General features: G+C 40.5%; 1 protein-coding gene and 1 pseudogene across 1 annotated transcript; both read left to right on the forward strand.

Annotated features, from left to right (window-relative positions):
* The first annotated feature begins 2,963 nt into the window (after window positions 1-2,963).
* On the forward strand, window positions 2,964-3,480 carry LOC149394251 (small ribosomal subunit protein eS8 pseudogene; annotated as a pseudogene).
* Window positions 3,481-6,167: 2,687 nt separating this feature from the next.
* LOC149394252 (small ribosomal subunit protein eS8-like) lies at window positions 6,168-8,200 on the forward strand. The gene is made up of 4 exons (XM_089618301.1): window positions 6,168-6,284; window positions 6,766-7,074; window positions 7,650-7,819; window positions 7,912-8,200. Exons 1-4 carry the CDS (start codon window positions 6,168-6,170, stop codon window positions 7,991-7,993), a joined length of 678 nt encoding a protein of 225 aa, XP_089474427.1. The 3' UTR covers window positions 7,994-8,200.
* The last annotated feature ends 5,736 nt before the right edge of the window (window positions 8,201-13,936 follow it).

The following is a 13,936-nucleotide window of genomic DNA, read 5'->3' on the forward strand; positions in this document are numbered from 1 at the left end:
AAAAAAAACTTACCCCAATTATGGCCGAGGCCATCATCCTGTATCAGTCCGCCTCGGCGAGGTCAGGGACCTTTGGGAGCTCCATCCCGGAACACGTCATCTGACGAAGAAGCCCCGCCGAGGAGTAAATGTCGTCGCACAACAGATGGTCCCGAGCGAAGTGAAAGTTGACGACGTGTTTCTTCTTCCGGGTCAGGGCGGAGTCATCTCGGCCCCCAGACCTCGACTTCGAGGAAGACTTGCTTCCTTCAGCGGCGGCTTTGCCCTTTTCCGCCCGAGTCAACGTTGTCGCAGGGACCTCATGGGCGGTCTCTTCATCGTCCCTGCCAGCAAGGTCGGGACCCGGACCCTTTTTCTTCTTCTTTTTCGCTCCGGGGGCTCCCCCATCAGGAACCCGGTTCGCTGGCATCTTCCTCTTCTTGGGCGCCCCCCCGATCTCGTCCCTCTCGGGGGCTCGACCCTCAGCTCCCTCGGGGACGTCTTCGTCGACTCCAGGGGCTTGAGTTTCCTCGGCCTCGGGAACTTCGGCTCCCTGAACGTCCTTCGGAGCGACCTCGGCCGTCTCGGGTACCTCGTCAGAGGGCACCAGAACAACCGGGATCTCAGTCACCAGACGAACTCCGGTCACTTCGACCTCAGGATCGTCGACGGGGATAGCCGGGGTCGGGGTCGAAGTCGAGGCAGCGCCTCCCTTCTTCTGCTTCCTCGCCTCGCGCGCACTCATCGGGGTATTCCTATTGTCCCCTACGACTAACAGAATAAAAACTTGATCAAAACAGGATGTATACAATTGACCGTGAGAAAAAGGACGAGAACAAATCAAACTAACCTTCCTCTAAGTGCTCTGATAATTTTGGTGGAAAATGCCAAACTTTGGCCGAAATGAACCTGAATGGGGTGAAGCTCGACCACTCTACTTCGCCCAACTGCAGCAGCATCAACTTCTCGGCGAACTCGACCCCCTGAGATGGCGCTTTGATTTTCTCTACAAAATATATATATATAAATAAATAAATAATTATATATTTCACTGCAGAATATAAATGCAGGCGAACTAAATTCTTATGCATACTCGGTGAGCTCGCCCATTTTGACGAGAAAGAACGAGCTCGGTCCCCGAGTGAATGCTCATTCATGGCAAAGTAAAAGTATCGCCTCCCCCAAAATTTGTCATTCGAGGGTAGACCCGAGATCACACCCTTGCATGCGGCTTTCGAAAGGTAGAAACACTTCGGATCGTGTTTCGAATTCGCCTTAACCACACAAAGACGGACTAAATACATCAAAGTGAGCTCGTAGGCCACAACTATCAGGCCCATTACCATCCTGACGAAGTTTGGACACATTTAGGGAAGGGTCAAACCTAGAGTCTGGGCGAAGTCGAACAGGAGAGGGTGAATAGGAAACCTCAGCCCACATTTCTCTAGCCAGATCTCATATACGCAGCAGTAACCCTCCACTACGGTATCGGCTGTAGCCCCAGGAGGAGGAAGAAGGATATTAATTTCTGGGGGGATCTGATATTTTTCACGGATCCTTCTAAGGTCAGTCGAGGTCACAGCAGAGGGTAATAAAATATCCTCGTTCCCTAGGGGTTGAGACCCCGATGGACGAAGTCCTGAGTTCGACATCTAGTTCTAATGTGTTCTATGGACGAAGTGTTTAAATCTATGAATACGTTTGAATTCGCTAGTCGAACTGACAGTTGATAATAGCCGAAATACAAGAAAGCTAAAGAACTTAGAGAGAGAACTCAAAGTCAAAGAAAACGAGAAGTCTGAGAAGAAGAATTACCTTTTTAACCGCGGATGATGAGAATATAAATGAAAAGAAGCGACTCTTCGGTCCGCTTATTTATACGTTTCATAATTACCCGAAATCCCGAAAAAATCTAATGATTTCGGAAATCAAATCGAATAAAATCTTATAAGATATTTCCCTCGATATCTGCAAAAGATAACAGATTCTCCGACTCTTCGACTTCAACCTACGAAATACGGTTACAACACACCACGTGTAAAAAAGACGTGCTCTCGCGTGACGCCACGTGGTCCCAAATCCTCGATTTCCCTTTTTTATTCGGAACAATTCGAATTCCCCGCGTTAAATATTTTCAAAATATTCGTAATATTTTCAAAATATTTGGGGGCTAATTGTGGGGGTTTAAAAACTCAAATATTAAAATATCGCTTCAGATGGGCTTAGGCCCGATTGAAGCCCACGATCCATTTGAGAAGCGGCCCACGAAATCAATTTTGGACCTGACTCGCTCTCCGCAGGTCGGCCCAAGTCCAGCAACACCTCCCGGTTCGATAGACTCCAGTTCGTCCACGTCTTCCTAATAGAAATGATCAGTCAAAGAGGAGACTACGCCGCGAAGACCGGATCTCGGACGACTACGACCTCGGCGAGGAGAGTGGATCGGGGAACACGTGTCTTCGGCCAGAAGGTTCCGTCTCGTCTATAAATAGAAGAGGAAAGGACAATTTTCACACACACGCAAGCTCTTATTTCTCAGTTTTCGACATTCTATATTGTATTCTTACGTTTATTGCATTGAGCTCGGCCTGTTGAGTTCGTCACCTCGCCCGTTTGTAACCTTCTCTATATCAATAAAATTAATTAATATTCGTAACATTATTATAGCTCTTTATTATTAAATCGTTTCTTATACGACGTCTTTCTAAACCCACTTAAAAATATTTTATAATTTCATTCATTAGTGATTGTTGATCGATTCAAAAATCGACATCAACACTCTTCTGCTCGGTCGAAGATAAAACTTGGAGACTCTTTTTCTCGGCAACCATGGGTATCTCTCGTGACTCTATGCACAAGCGCCGTGCTACAGGAGGCAAGAAGAAGAGCTGACGAAAGAAGCGGAAGTAATTTGATCCCTCTTTCTTCTTTTTTTGTATTCCTGTTAAGCGTAGTTCTAATCAAAATATCTGCAATAATCGAACATGTACGAGCTTGGACGCCAGTCGCGAAACACGAAGCTGTCGAGCAACAAGACGGTTCGTCGTATCCGAGTCATGGGAGGGAATGTGAAGTGGAGATCCCTGAGACTGGACACTGGAAACTTCTCGTGGGGAAGCGAGGGTGTGACTCGCAAGACTCGGCTCTTGGACGTTGTCTACAACGCCTCCAACAACGAGCTCTTCCGAACTCAGACCCTCGTGAAAGGCGCGATCGTCCGAGTCGATGTTGCCCCTTTCAAGCAGTGGTATCTCCAACACTACGATGTCGATATCGGGAGGAAGAAGAAGACCGCCTCTGCCAAGAAGGAAACCGCCGAGGTAATGCTTCGATTCTCGGCGGTGTTCCATGTACTAAGGTGTTATTCTACTGTTTTGATGGGTTTTTTTTACCCAATTTTAACTGAAAATACGTTTATTATTGAAAAAAAGCTATTTTCCTAATTTTTTGATAAAAAAAATCTAACATGACACTCATAACATGATACAGAAATGCAGCTAATCCATCATCTCCAATTTAATACAAAATAAGCACCACGCAAATTGAATAAAATAATCAAATGAAAACATTAGTATGACTAGTTATGCGAAGAGTATGAGAGATAAGACATAAGTTACCGCGTGTACGAGAATGAAGTGATCATAAGAGATATGTTGCCTCCGAAGTAGCACCCACGAGAAACGTTGGTAAATCCTAACAATCAAATGTGATACCGTCAAAAACACCAAAGAGAATAAAACATTATGCACAATTGGTCTCGGCACCGACAAACTAATGAACACGACGATGTCCACTGACAACAACCATTGCCACACCGATGTCAGCGCACACCGATGACCTTGACGTTGCTTGCCGCATCCTTGACAACGACGAATCACCATGCCATTGCTTTCGCTCTTTCATATACAAAAAATTTGTCATGCCCAATTAACCTTATTTTTCTTCCATTATGACGAATGCAAACAACAAACGGCAAGTCATATGAGACAATAATGATGGTGAAATTGTTTTTAATACTAGCTCAAAAGTGATTTTTTTTAATATAACAAAAATTTTGAAAGCTTGGAAACCAAAGTTTTTAATAAGTATTTTTTCAAACACTCAATCAAGGTTTAAAATGTCACTGTCGATTAAGTGTGGATGATCTCAAAATAAGAAATTACAGTGCTCAAAGGAAATACGAAAAAAAAAATCTCAGATAAATTTTTTGTTTTTGACACATAACACGTTGATCGGTGATTTTTTTTGTTCTTTATAATTTTATAATAGATATTATATTACACATCCTGCGACCTAGTTTGGATGGCAAGTTCAATACGCTATATAACAAAATGTCTTGTTATGGAAAATTAATGGATTTCATTAAGATTTATGATTAATTTTTAAATATAGTTCAGTATACACTAATTAATTTATGTGATGAATGAATAATAATATATGATAGTAATAATGATCATATTTTAAATTAAACTACAAATTATACACGTGTGTTTAGCTAGAGTTAATGCACAAGTAAATTACATGGAAAAACATCTTCTAGACTTCTAAAGGCCTAACAAGAAAGTCGTGTACTTAGCATAGCGTAGTTGCTAAATTTACACTACTTCCAATGTATAAGTTGTGGGTTCAATCCCTATTGATAACAAAGATACCCTTAAAAAAGAAGAAGAAGAAAGTCGAAATTGGGTTATATTTTGTAATAATAGCATTGATTAAAAAGTGGTTTTTATGAGTTCTTGACTACTCTTACTATATCCTTTAAAAAATTTGACCGCTCTCACTCATGAGTTTTTTTGTTATATATATTTCAAACTTATATTGTATTTTTTTTCAAATCTCTCTGTATCTATCTCTCTATCTCCCTCTCTCTCTATATATATATATATATAATGGATTAATTTCATTTTTGCCCCTTCAACTTTTTGACGAATCACAGACTTTGTCCCGCTTTTTGTTTCGTAACAACCGATTACCATCAACTCTTTTACCTTTTTCAAAACTCATCCTTCCGTTAATGTTTCTAACAGAATTTAACACGTGTCATTGTATAAATGAGTTTAAACATAAATTTACCAATATACCCTTAAATTTTGGGCGTTGGCTGAAAGGCAACAACAAAAGCCAAATTTAGTGAAAAATATATAAATAAATAAATAAGACAATCAAGAACACCTTTGTGAATTTACAGTATCTGGATACATATACCTCGAACTTTGGAATCCAAAAAACAAACCAAATGAAAGAAAGGAAAAAAAAAACAATTAAGCTTAATTTTCTTAATATATATCTATATATTATCTTCGTTTTCATTATAGCACAAATCGCTGCACCGGTGCAACCTCATCACCATCGCCACCGTCCGATGAGGACACGGAATCAACGGAGCTGCGATCATCGGGGCCCACTTTTTTCTTGATGAACTCGATGCAATCCGCCACGGCCTCGCTGCGGCGGTGATCGTTGATGATGTCATAATAATAATCCTTTTTTGCCGTACCGTCTTTTGAAACCTGTGTGTCGTTGGGGTTTGTGGACGAAGAGAGCGCGGACAAGAAGATGAGGCGAAATACAGCCTCACGGAATCGCTCGAGGATCTTGGACTTGCTGTGAGAGAATGACGATGATGAGCTTTTGTTGTTGTTGCCTTTCAGGCTTGGAATGCATAGCAAGTTGGTTTTCATGATTCTTCTTTGATGTTGATGATGATGATGATGATGATGATGATGATGATGATGATGATGATGATGATGGTGGTGATCTGAGTTTGGTATCTCCATTGCTGAAATATTTTGTTTTGGAATTTTTTTTTTAAGGGGCGTTTAATAGAGAATAAAGATAAGTTTTTTTGGCTCAGTGCACGTATTTTGCTGGGTATATTGGTAAATTTACGTTTAATAGAGAATGAAGATAAGTTTTTTGGCTCAGAGACCAAATCAAAGAACAAAAAAAAAAACAGAGCATGGCGTCACACACACGCAGAGAAGCCGATGACCCCGAATCCCGATTCGCGGCCAATCTATGGCTCTCGTTGTGGCTCAGGTCCACGTCCTCGAATACATATTTTGCTGGCCTGCGAATCCAAGAACAGAGACCAAATCAAAGAACAAAAAAAAAAAAAAAAAACAGAGCATGGCCTCACACACACACAGAGAAGCCGATGACCCCGAATCCCGATTCGCGGCCACTCTATGGCTCTCTCAACAAAAAATACCTCAACCTCTCCGACAAAAAAGCCGACGCCTCTCCTCGAAGACCTCGCCAGACAGCTCTCCGTCCTTCCCTCCCCCGGTGACAGCGACTTCAATGTTACTTAAAACGAGAGAGAGAGAGAGAGAGTGTAAATGCTAATATTAAATGTTAAAAAAATTAAAAATGTCTTTTTTTTTTTACGATTTTACCCAATATTTTAGTTAGATCTGTTAAATATTTGACGGAAGGATGAGTTTTGAAAAAATTAATAAAGTTGAAGGTAATGATTGTTACAAAACAAAAGGCGGGATAAAGTATGTGATTTATCTATAAGTTCAGGGTGCAAAAGTAAAATTAATCCATATATAATATATATATATATAAGCTATCTCTCTCTCAAAGATAAGTGTTAAAGAAGTGAGAACTATTTTGAAAATGCTGCAATTCAAAAATACTATTTAATTTTCAAAAAAATCTATATGACTAAATATGTATTTTTCGAATTGAATTAAATATTTGGAATATATTAGTAAAATTGAAATTTTTCAAAATCAACCAAAAACATAACTAAGACAACATGTATTAATGTATTAATAGGTCCCATATATTTATGTAACTAAGACGGTTCGTCGTATCCGAGTGAGGGGTGGGAATGTGAAGTGGAGAGCCCTGAGACTGGACACTGGAAACTTCTCGTGGGGAAGCGAGGCTGTGACTCGCAAGACTCGGCTCTTGGACGTTGTCTACAACGCCTCCAACAACGAGCTCGTCCGAACTCAGACGCTCGTGAAAGGTGCGATCGTCCAAGTCGATGTTGCCCCTTTCAAGCAGTGGTATCTCCAACACTACGGTGTCGATATCGGGAGAAAGAAGAAGACCGCCTCTGCCAAGAAGGAAACCGCCGAGGTAACCCTTCGATTCTCGATTCGCTTGTGTTCATTTTTATTTGGGGCGGATATCGTCGAATTCTGAATTTGAAGAGGAGCAACCAGGTTTTTTTTTTATTTAAAGAGATGTAATTGTCGAAAATTGAGGTTAAGTTCTGATATCATAGTTTAAATCTAAAGGGTAAAATTGCTTATGGTTGTCAGAAACAGAGATTAAGTTCTAATGTCATTACATTAATACAGAAAACTAACTTGAATAAAAAATAGGTACTGAGTCATTTATTTCTGAATTGTAAAAAATGGTTTGGGGTTTTCGTAATATAACAAAATGTGGAATTAGCTTTCGTATTCATTTGGGATGAGTAATATAATATAATGATTCCATCTAAATTAAATTCGAATTAATTTGAAAAGGCAATTTTTTTAGATTGTCAAAACAAGAGACTTAGTTGTTATGCCATTGCAGGAATACAGAAAAATTTGATTAAGTACTAAAGTATGAGCAAATTATTACTGAGTTGCAAAAACTAGAGTTACTTTTGGGGTTTTCGTATCCCATCAAATTGTGGAATTTATGTATGGTGTGTATATTAGGAGGGAGAGGCAGTTACCGAGGAAGTAAAGAAGAGTAGCCATGTCGTTAGGAAGATTGAGAAACGGCAAGAAGAGCGAAAACTCGACGCTCACATTGAAGAGCAGTTCAGCAGCGGCAGGCTCTATGCTTGCATATCGTCCCGCCCTGGCCAATGCGGCCGAGCTGATGGGTAACATATCCAAAATTTTAAATTTTCTTTATACCAAAACAGTGTATTCTTATATATTTTTTTTTGTTCTAATTAAACTCTTGCGAAATCAGGTATATCCTTGAAGGCAAAGAGCTCGAGTTCTACGTTAAGAAACTTCAGAGGAAGAAGGGGAAAGGTGCCGCAACTGCATAAATAATTTTCTTTTATCTGCCCTTCCATGTTACTAATTTAGTTTTTTCGATTTAAGTATCAATTTCTTTTCTCTGATACTACAGTACACCTAGGTAGTTTTGTTTGGTCGCTATCAAATTAAAGGGGTTTTTGTTCGTTACTAGTGTGCGGACTAAAGACACTTTATTCTTGCTCTCAAGTATTGCATTGATTTAGCTTATTTGCTCATATTGGTAAAGCTATATGTTGTCAAGATTTAGGTAATAATAGCTGGTTTTGAATTTTGTTTACAGTAGAAAAATTAGATGCTTCAAGAGTATTATTTACAGTAGAATGGCAATTGGAAAGTCAAACCTTCTTCATATCAATCCTTAACGAACTAACAAACCTCATTAGCAATCCTTGTGTTATGGCAATTGGAGAGTATTATGTGTTGAACTCTCATTTCAGGATGAATAAATTTTGGTATTTAAGTTCTCGTGTTAACTCAAGTTATAGGTAATAAACTATATGGGTATGAGTGGTTTCTGGAAATGGTTCAGATTTTGCCTGAACTTTATTATTTGGATAAAAAAACTTGATTTTTGTTCAGAAAGGCTAGAGAAAACAAAGAAAAATATAGCATCGCCTTTGAATTCTGCAGCCAGTTTGGTTATTTATTGTTGATTTTTGTAAAGCACATTTAAAACGGCACTGAACCGTAAAATAGATGTGCGGAACATATCATGGTGAGTAAAATGGAATGAAAGAGTTGCATAAATATAGCGTAATTTGTTGATTTAAGACGCTACGACTACTCATTTACTTTTAATGCCAAATATTGCCTCTTAGGATGAGATTGATCAATGCAACACGAGCCAATGCAATAACGACTACATTTTTAATGCCCTGATGTGGGGTCGACAATGAAGAATTGAATGATAGAATCACGATTCACGAGGATCGATGGATTCCCTCCCCTTCGAACTTCAAATCCCAGATCGCCTTGTAGCAATAAACCCAAAAGGCCATGAAGTCCTCTAATTGTCGACTCGAAGGATTGTTCATCCTCTAACGGAGCAAATAACCTCTAGCACAAAGTATGGTCCCTCAAAGTACTCAAGGTATTTTGTGGATTCTTCGAAAACCACCATTTGTTGAGAGTCGTGGTCTTCGACGACGAAAGCAAGACGCCTCGGACCCGAGTCTTTGAGGCGTCGACCGCGAGCGCGCCCAACACGTGCCGTGCCGCTCGGACATACCAGTAAGACGTCCCCACGAGAAGGTCCCAATTACATGATGAAGAAATACGAAGATGAAGAACGAACTAAGCGGACTTGAAGTTTGAGAGAGAAACATGAAAGTGTCGGAGTAGCTGTATGACACTAAATCTGTGGCACAATCTTGCTGGCCATGAATTTTGAAGTCTACCAATATTGTGTACGACGACGGCGACGAGTACTCCGGCGAGCTTACTACCGACCGCCATGCTCTGAATCGGGGACTCCCAGTAGTATTTCAGGCAACATATGCTCGGAATCCACCTTCGCAAGACTCTCGTGCGCATTCTGCAACGTACACCGATGCATACTGTCGGTCGGCCTTCGCCCGCCTAGGAGGCAAGGAAGAGATGGCGGACAGGGGAGATTCACTCAGGTTCCACTAACCCCGGCGCGTTAACACCGCGAGACAGGCAGGTCGGAACGATGACTTAAGGCACCATCTCAATCGCGAATAGGAGATTCCGTGACGAAAGCAGGCCGATTTAGAAATGTTTTTTTTTCTGTCCATACGTGATATGGAAACCATTACCGGTGTTTTGTCTTTTTTCGATTGGCTGTAAGGTCTTGGGGTTTCAGAAAGACGAAATTTTAAGTATTGGAAGCTGTATCTCTCGCATGGATTGCGTGGGTTTGATTGAGAACTTCTCTGATGTTCTTGCAAAGCTGGAGGAACATGGTGAGTTATTCTTTCTTGTCAAATTGGTCAATGCAAGTCTAATAGAAATAAAAGATATGTTTAACTTCGCCTTCAACTTAAATAAAATAAAATATAGTCTAGACCAATGTCATGTATTGTATAATATTGTCATTCATTCTCAAGAAATATTCTTCTGCACTTTTAATTTCCCAATGTCTGATGAAAATTTGGTTGCACAATGTTGACTTGAGGTGCTGCTAAGAAGTCGGTGTCTTGTGTTATGATTTCACTCTTTTGCGGAGCTACAGTATGAATGTTTATCGAGAGCCATCTTAAGGGTTCTAATTTTGTCATCTAGTTACCACAATGTAATACCTTCGAGACCTATTCTTGATGCGAGATCGACGCATAACGGTCTCAAAGTTCCCCGGTAGTTTTCACTATGGTCTCTCCTTTGGTGACAGCCAAATCCTGTTCATCTGCAGGGAATAGCCCATCTTTATGCTTGGTATTCTATTTTTTGGTTTGGGTGTTCATCTCTAGTTCCCTGTGCAGATTACAATCATGGTTTTTTGATCCGCTCAGTTTAAAGCATGCGATTTTCAAACATTTTGCACCTTTCCTTTGTTTATGTCGGGAATTTCTCGAGAGATTCGATTGGCGCTCTATTGCTAAGTGCTTAGCACTCTCTCCCACATGTTAATTGGGACGAGCTTTATGCCACAGATGGTTTATGCTTACGTGAGTTCATTTCTTGATCCATTCTTGTTAAAATGTTCAAGTATTTAAAGCTTGGTGGGATCTCTCAATGGAATTGGGAAAGAGGCTGAAAGCTTTGGAGGTATATCAGGTAACCTTTTGTCTCGATTTTTTTTTTTTTTTTTGCTCTTTTTTTTTTTTTTTTTTTTGTGGATTTATCATATGTTAGCGCAACAGTTCAGTGTCCGGTTATTAGAGAAATATTGGCATTGCGTTGTCTTTCTTTGTGGCATTACTTAGGGCATGTTATGCATGTGGTTTGACTTGGGTAATATAATTTTATTCTTAATAGAGATCTTATGAATTTTGGACTTGGAGCCTCAATTGAGTAGTAGGAATTCACATGTATTTGTTTGTTGCTGGATCTTTATTAGATGGTATTGAATTTTTCATTGCCAAAACTTAATTATTTAGGACATTTATGGATGTTTGGGTACTGGACAATAATTATTTACGCAAGTAAAATCGTTCTTAGTCGGTCTTACGAAAGCACCCCCCCGAGGTGATTATATTCAGGTACGATATTTAGCAGCCAATTGTGTACTCATTTTTGTTGTTTAATGTGTGGTCATAATAAACCTCTAGACTTTATTACAATTGAAGCTCTGAGAAAGGCTTCAAGAATCGATTGAGATTCAAACTGTATATCGAGCAACAAAGGAAAAGGAACAGAGTTCTGGGAGAGAAAAACGAGGATGAAGAAAAGAATGAATAAACCTCACATCAGTCATCAATGACTTGACGTTTTTCATAAAACTCAGTTAACCCAATCATTGGGCGTGATTACACATATATAACAAACTAGGAAACGCTCCACGTCATACTCAAGTCAAAACAAACCGACTTAAGTCAAAAACGACAAAAAGGAAAATAAACGACATAAAATTAAAAGAGACAACAGTCGTTTTCAATACGCCCCCTCAAGTTGGAGCAAAGATGTTTCGCAGCTCCATCTTGGACATGAGTACTCGCAATAAAGGAGACGCCAAAGGCTTAGTTAGAGCATCAGCAATCTGTCCCGACGACTTGACAGGGAGCAACTTCAAATCACCTTCTCGAATATGATCAAGAAACAAGTTGCAAGTCAATTTCGATATGCTTTGTACGCTCATGAAAAGCCGGATTCGAAGCAATTTGAATAGCTGACTGGTTGTCGCAGAACAAAGCTGCAGTGTTGCTTTCCTGGATTCTCAGGTCAACAAGTAGCTGTTTTAACCAAAGCAACTCGCTTGTGCATACTGCCATAGCTCTATACTCCGCTTCCGCAGACGATCTGCTCACCGTTGTTTGCTTCTCCGACTTCCAGGAGATAAGGCTATCTCCTAAAAACACACAAAACCCGGTAATAGATCTCCTTGTATCAGGACAGGTGGCCCAATCAGCATCTGAAAAACCTGTGAGTCGTGGAGCCGAGGATGCTGAGTAGAAAAGGCCTAAACCTGGCTGAGCTTTGATGTATCTCAGGAGATGATGAGCAGCGGAGAGGTGTGTAGACCTTGGTGCAGATATGAACTGACTCAGTTGATGCACCGAAAAGGTTATGTCAGGCCTTGTAATGGTCAGATACAAGAGCCTGCCGGCCAGCCTTCTGTACACAGTAGGATCTTCAATCAGATTTCCCTGATCTCTGCTTAGTGAAGACCTGGGATCCATGGGTGTTTTTGCTGGCTTGCTGTCCAAGAAACCATAGTCAGAGAGTATCTGCAAGGCATACTGCCTCAAAGATACTGTGATACCTGACTTAGCTCTAGCTATCTCAAGACCCAAAAAGAATTTCAGCACTCCCAAGTCCTTCATCTTAAACACCTTCATCAGTTTGGCCTTCACAAGTTCATTATGAACCATGCTAGGTCCTGCCACTATGATGTCATCAACATAGAGGATAATTGCCACAAAACTTTCATCAACCTCGGTGGTGAAGAGAGAATAGTCAGCTTTTGACTGTTTGAAACCAAGTCCTTCAAGAACCTCAGTAAATTTGATATTCCACTGCCTTGATGCTTGTTTCAAACCGTATATAGATTTGTGCAGCTTGCACACCATCCTAGTATGGCTTTCACTGGGATTGGCTAACTCTTCATCTTGCAGCAAGTTGTATCCCAAAGGGATGTCCATGAAAACTTCTTCACTGAGGCTTCCATTAAGGAAAGCATTATCCACATCTAACTGTACTAAATGCCAATTCTTGGACGCAACAAGGGCTAATAGTAGCTTCACAGACACCAACTTTGCCACTGGTGAAAAAGTATCAAAGTAATCCAGTCCCTCCTGTTGAGTGTAGCCTTTTGCCACTAATCTGGCTTTCCTTCTGGCCAAGACACCTTCAGCATTGAACTTGTTCTCATATAACCACCTGCATCCTATAGTTCTTTTCCCTTCTGGTAAGGGAACTATGGACCAAGTCTCATTCGCCTTCATGGCATTTAACTCTTCCTTCATAGCACTTCTCCAATGCTCATGCTTGGCTGCTTGATGGTAGTACTCTGGCTCACTTTCCATGGAAACAGCCAGTACAAATGCCCTGTAAGTGTCTGACAGTCCTTCATAGCTAATCACAGCTGCCAATCGGTGATGAGACTTGTGGTGTTGATCATCATCAGCTCTAGGGATTCCTGTTGCAACCGCCACATCACAATGAAAATCCTTCAAATAGGAAGGTTTGTGTCTGCTTCTAGTTGATCTCCTAACTGCAAGTTCACCTTCCTCAGCTGAATGAGGCTCTTCAATGTCATGTTCTACCTGTTCATCATCACCTGCATTCACCTCAGGTATATGGATACTAGTAGGACTATGAGATTCTTTTCCCATGTCAGGTGTTAGGAGATTACTTGAAGTATTTGGCAGTACTTCATTATAGTTATGATGATCAGTTGTGACATAAGGGTCACAATTAGTTTCTTGATTTATCCTCTCAAAAGGATAAACATTTTCATGAAAATCAACATCCCTAGATATGAAAACATCTTTAGTATCCAAGTCATATAGTCTATAACCCTTGATTCCATTAGAGTAGCCTATAAACATGCATCTCTTAGCTCCAGGGTCAAACTTGCTTCTATTTGCTTTCAGGGTGGAGGCAAAAACAAGGCAACCAAAACTTCTGAGATGATCATAATTTACAGGTTTGTTGAATAAGGATTCAAAGGGAGAGATACCTAGAACCTTTGTTGGGGTCCTGTTGATTATGTAGGCGGCAGTGAGTACACAATCACTCCAAAAATCTGCAGTGACATGGGACTGAAAGAACAAAGACCTGGCTACATTGAGCAAGTGTTGATGCTTGCGTTCCACAACAGAGTTTTGTTG

The sequence above is a fragment of the Urtica dioica genome, chromosome 6 (genome assembly GCF_054948205.1).
Source record: "Urtica dioica subsp. dioica isolate 48M chromosome 6, U.dioica_male_clone48M_v1_H2, whole genome shotgun sequence".
In the NCBI taxonomy this organism is placed as follows: domain Eukaryota; kingdom Viridiplantae; phylum Streptophyta; class Magnoliopsida; order Rosales; family Urticaceae; genus Urtica; species Urtica dioica.

Coding starts and splice junctions, on each gene's coding strand:
- LOC149394252 (XM_089618301.1), top strand. CDS start 6,168: ATGGCTCTCTCAACAAAAAATACCTCAACCTCTCCGACAAAAAAGCCG. Junction 6,285..6,765: donor CCGGTGACAGCGACTTCAAT/GTTACTTAAAAC, acceptor ATGTATTAATAG/GTCCCATATATTTATGTAAC. Junction 7,075..7,649: donor CCAAGAAGGAAACCGCCGAG/GTAACCCTTCGA, acceptor TGTGTATATTAG/GAGGGAGAGGCAGTTACCGA.